This window comes from Octopus bimaculoides, chromosome 12 (assembly GCF_001194135.2).
Source record: "Octopus bimaculoides isolate UCB-OBI-ISO-001 chromosome 12, ASM119413v2, whole genome shotgun sequence".
In the NCBI taxonomy this organism is placed as follows: Eukaryota; Metazoa; Mollusca; class Cephalopoda; order Octopoda; family Octopodidae; genus Octopus; species Octopus bimaculoides.
In genome coordinates this window covers 12,123,915-12,126,766 of record NC_068992.1, presented here as the reverse complement: position 1 = coordinate 12,126,766, position 2,852 = coordinate 12,123,915, and the positions used below count along the sequence as shown (strand labels likewise).

The following is a 2,852-nucleotide window of genomic DNA, read 5'->3' as shown; positions in this document are numbered from 1 at the left end:
AGAATTCCTGCTTGTTCAGAATGTTTCCTTGACATCGAACGTTCAACACGGTTGTCCAGTGATAGAAAGTTTATTACTTTCCAACGATTAACATCAGAAGAAGAGAAAAGGATTCTACCGGTTGTCTTCACGAAGAATTTCACTGTACTACCTCAAACACTGTTTAATCTCCAACCTGAAAAGACAACGACAAATTTATATTCTGAACTTAAAAATAAGGTAACAAATGTTGTAGAAGTGCCTATTAGTTGTCCTTTGCTTAACGGCCTGAGTATTTTAGCACTGGATATCTCAAAACGTCGGATCTTTTCGGGTCCCCACTCCAATTCACACCTATCTATTCATACAGTTCCAACCAATATATGTTTGTCAAAGGATTACTCTACGAATATGTCAGAAGGAAAAATCCACTTATTAGTATCTATATGTGAAGTAGTCAACTCCGTCAAACTGATAATAATTCCCAATGGTAAGATTTATGCTGCTTACACAACTCCAGTTTTTCGTATAATAGGAACCATCACAATTGGACATTTTGGTGACCTTCGATTTAGTGGTGATGGAAGAGAAATTGACTCACATATCAATTCTTTTATCCGATTCGCAATCAATGATGTTAATAATGGTATTATTGTCCCAGAATTAAGAAAGAAAGGAATGAAATTCTTTTTGAAGTCGTATAATATTCCAAATGAAAAATCTGCAACCTATAGAAAACTTGAGGATTTGAAAACTATTTCAACTAATATTCGTTTGGTTATAAGTTCAATTCCAGCAAATGTTGCTAAAGATTTTTGTCCGTTGTTAGTGAAGTTTATGATACCATTTATTTCGACGATTGATTCTACCAGAGAATTCCTCGATAAAGATGTATACCCATTTTATAATAGTATAAGCTGGTCAGAGGAGGAGTTCTATAATTCAGTGTTTCAATCTGCTAAAGATCGGTTTTGGACTGACATTGTAATCCTGCGATATTATGATATTAATTTAACTGCTTTATTCTATTCTGTGGCTATCAAATACAATATTGACTTACGCAATGAATTTGTCTTTGGGGCAGTAAAAGATTTAAAACCGAAGAATTTGTATGATAGGATGCTGAAAAAAAAGTTGGAGGCAGTGAAAAAAACTAACTTGAAAGTAATCTTTCTGTTTGCTCCATTCCATATTCAGCCATTCGTCTTTCGAGAAGCCTATCTTATGAACGTTTCTTCTCTGCATGGATTCCAATGGGTTTTAATGAAAAAATACGCGCGCGAGTTTCCATTTGAGAACCATTCGGTTTGTAACAAAAAATTAGAATGCACATTAGCTTTTACTGGAACCTACCTCATAGATTCGACCTACAATGTATCAGGTTACCAAACAGATAGTTGGAAACGAGTTCTTAATTATTATTTTAAAGAAGACCGTGTACTTTACAAAGGTGGAAGAGTTCGTTATAGGTCCTTTGAAATAGGAGCGTTAATGGGACTGGGTTATGATGCTGTGCACCTTTATGCTAAAACGTTATCCATTCTTGTCAATAAACGACTAACAATTAGCGGTACCAAAGTTAATTGGCTCTTGCGCAAGACAACTATACATGGACTAACAGATAAAGTAGCTTTAAATGCATACGGTGATAGGATTGGTTATTTCGGTTATCTGGCCCAAGTTTACCCAATCCCACGTTGGCCATATTTGCCGAAATCTAAAGTTATAACTTACGTAAAGTGTATTAAAAGATCGGAAGATGGTATTCAATTAGAAATACCTTACGAATCGAAAATACTTCCACACAATAAAACTGCGGAACTGGTAGCATTTCCTATCAGTAAGGCACATAACACTAGAACATATATATCTTTATCAGGGATGGTTGGTCTCGATACACAGAAAATGATGCCAAAAGAGGGTGAAGAGTGGCCACCGACCATTTTTATTCGGACAGAAAGTATAGTTCCACCATATTATTGCGCTAATGCATGTGGTGAAAAGTTAAAAGACCCTAGTAATATTAATATTTTTGAGGGAGGAATATGTCGTCCTGATAACAAATGCGAATGCTTTGAGGGATTCAGTGGGAAGCGTTGTCACACTGTTCAGTGCTATTGTGTACACGGCCTTTGCACTAATGATGGTTCTTGCATATGTAAACCTGGTTATACAGGTCCCTCTTGTAGAACAGCAATTTGTGAGGATTGTCATTTTGGTGTATGCGTAAAACCAGGTGTATGTGAATGCAATACTCTAGCATATTTCGGTGAGAATTGTGATATGCATATTTCAACCATCATTTTTCCAATATTATTTGGAGCATTTCTTCTCATTGGTATCTTATATTTCATGGGAGGAATAACTAGTTCGAAGACGAAAAATATAATGTATCAACAATGGATGATTGATTGGAACAACGTTATTGTACCTGGAAAATTAGGTATAGTAGGACAACCCACAGGAATAATTAACAAAAGTGTGTCAGTTTATAGATGGGACGATCAGGACTGGTATGTGAAAAAGATTAATAGTAAGACAATTCCCCCTGATGATAAAAGGATTATTTCAGACATGGTCAAGTTAACGAAAACTAGACATTGTAATCTGATCCAATATGGTGGATGCTGTTTGACTTATCCTAATGTCAGCTTGTTCGTGGAAATTGCTGACAAGGGAAGTGTAGCGGATGTACTTGCCAATGACACTTTTGAGACTGGATGGGAATTTGGATTTTCATTTTTAAAAGATATATGTTGCGGAATGGAATTTTTGCACGACAATTCTGAAATCAAGACCCATGGACGTCTCAAATCTTCAAACTGTTTGGTTGACAAGCGCTGGACTGTACGTCTGTCAGGATTTGGTGCACC

At 36.2% G+C, this 2,852-nt stretch overlaps 1 protein-coding gene across 1 annotated transcript in view; it reads left to right on the top strand.

The window, feature by feature from the left end:
• The window catches only part of LOC106875597 (uncharacterized), a 6,376-nt gene that overhangs the window by 2,085 nt on the left and 1,439 nt on the right, over positions 1-2,852 (top strand). Inside the window, exon 3 of the mRNA XM_014923812.1 lies at positions 3-2,845. Coding sequence (XP_014779298.1) covers positions 3-2,845 — 2,843 coding nt within the window. The remainder of the gene's footprint in view (positions 1-2; positions 2,846-2,852) is intronic.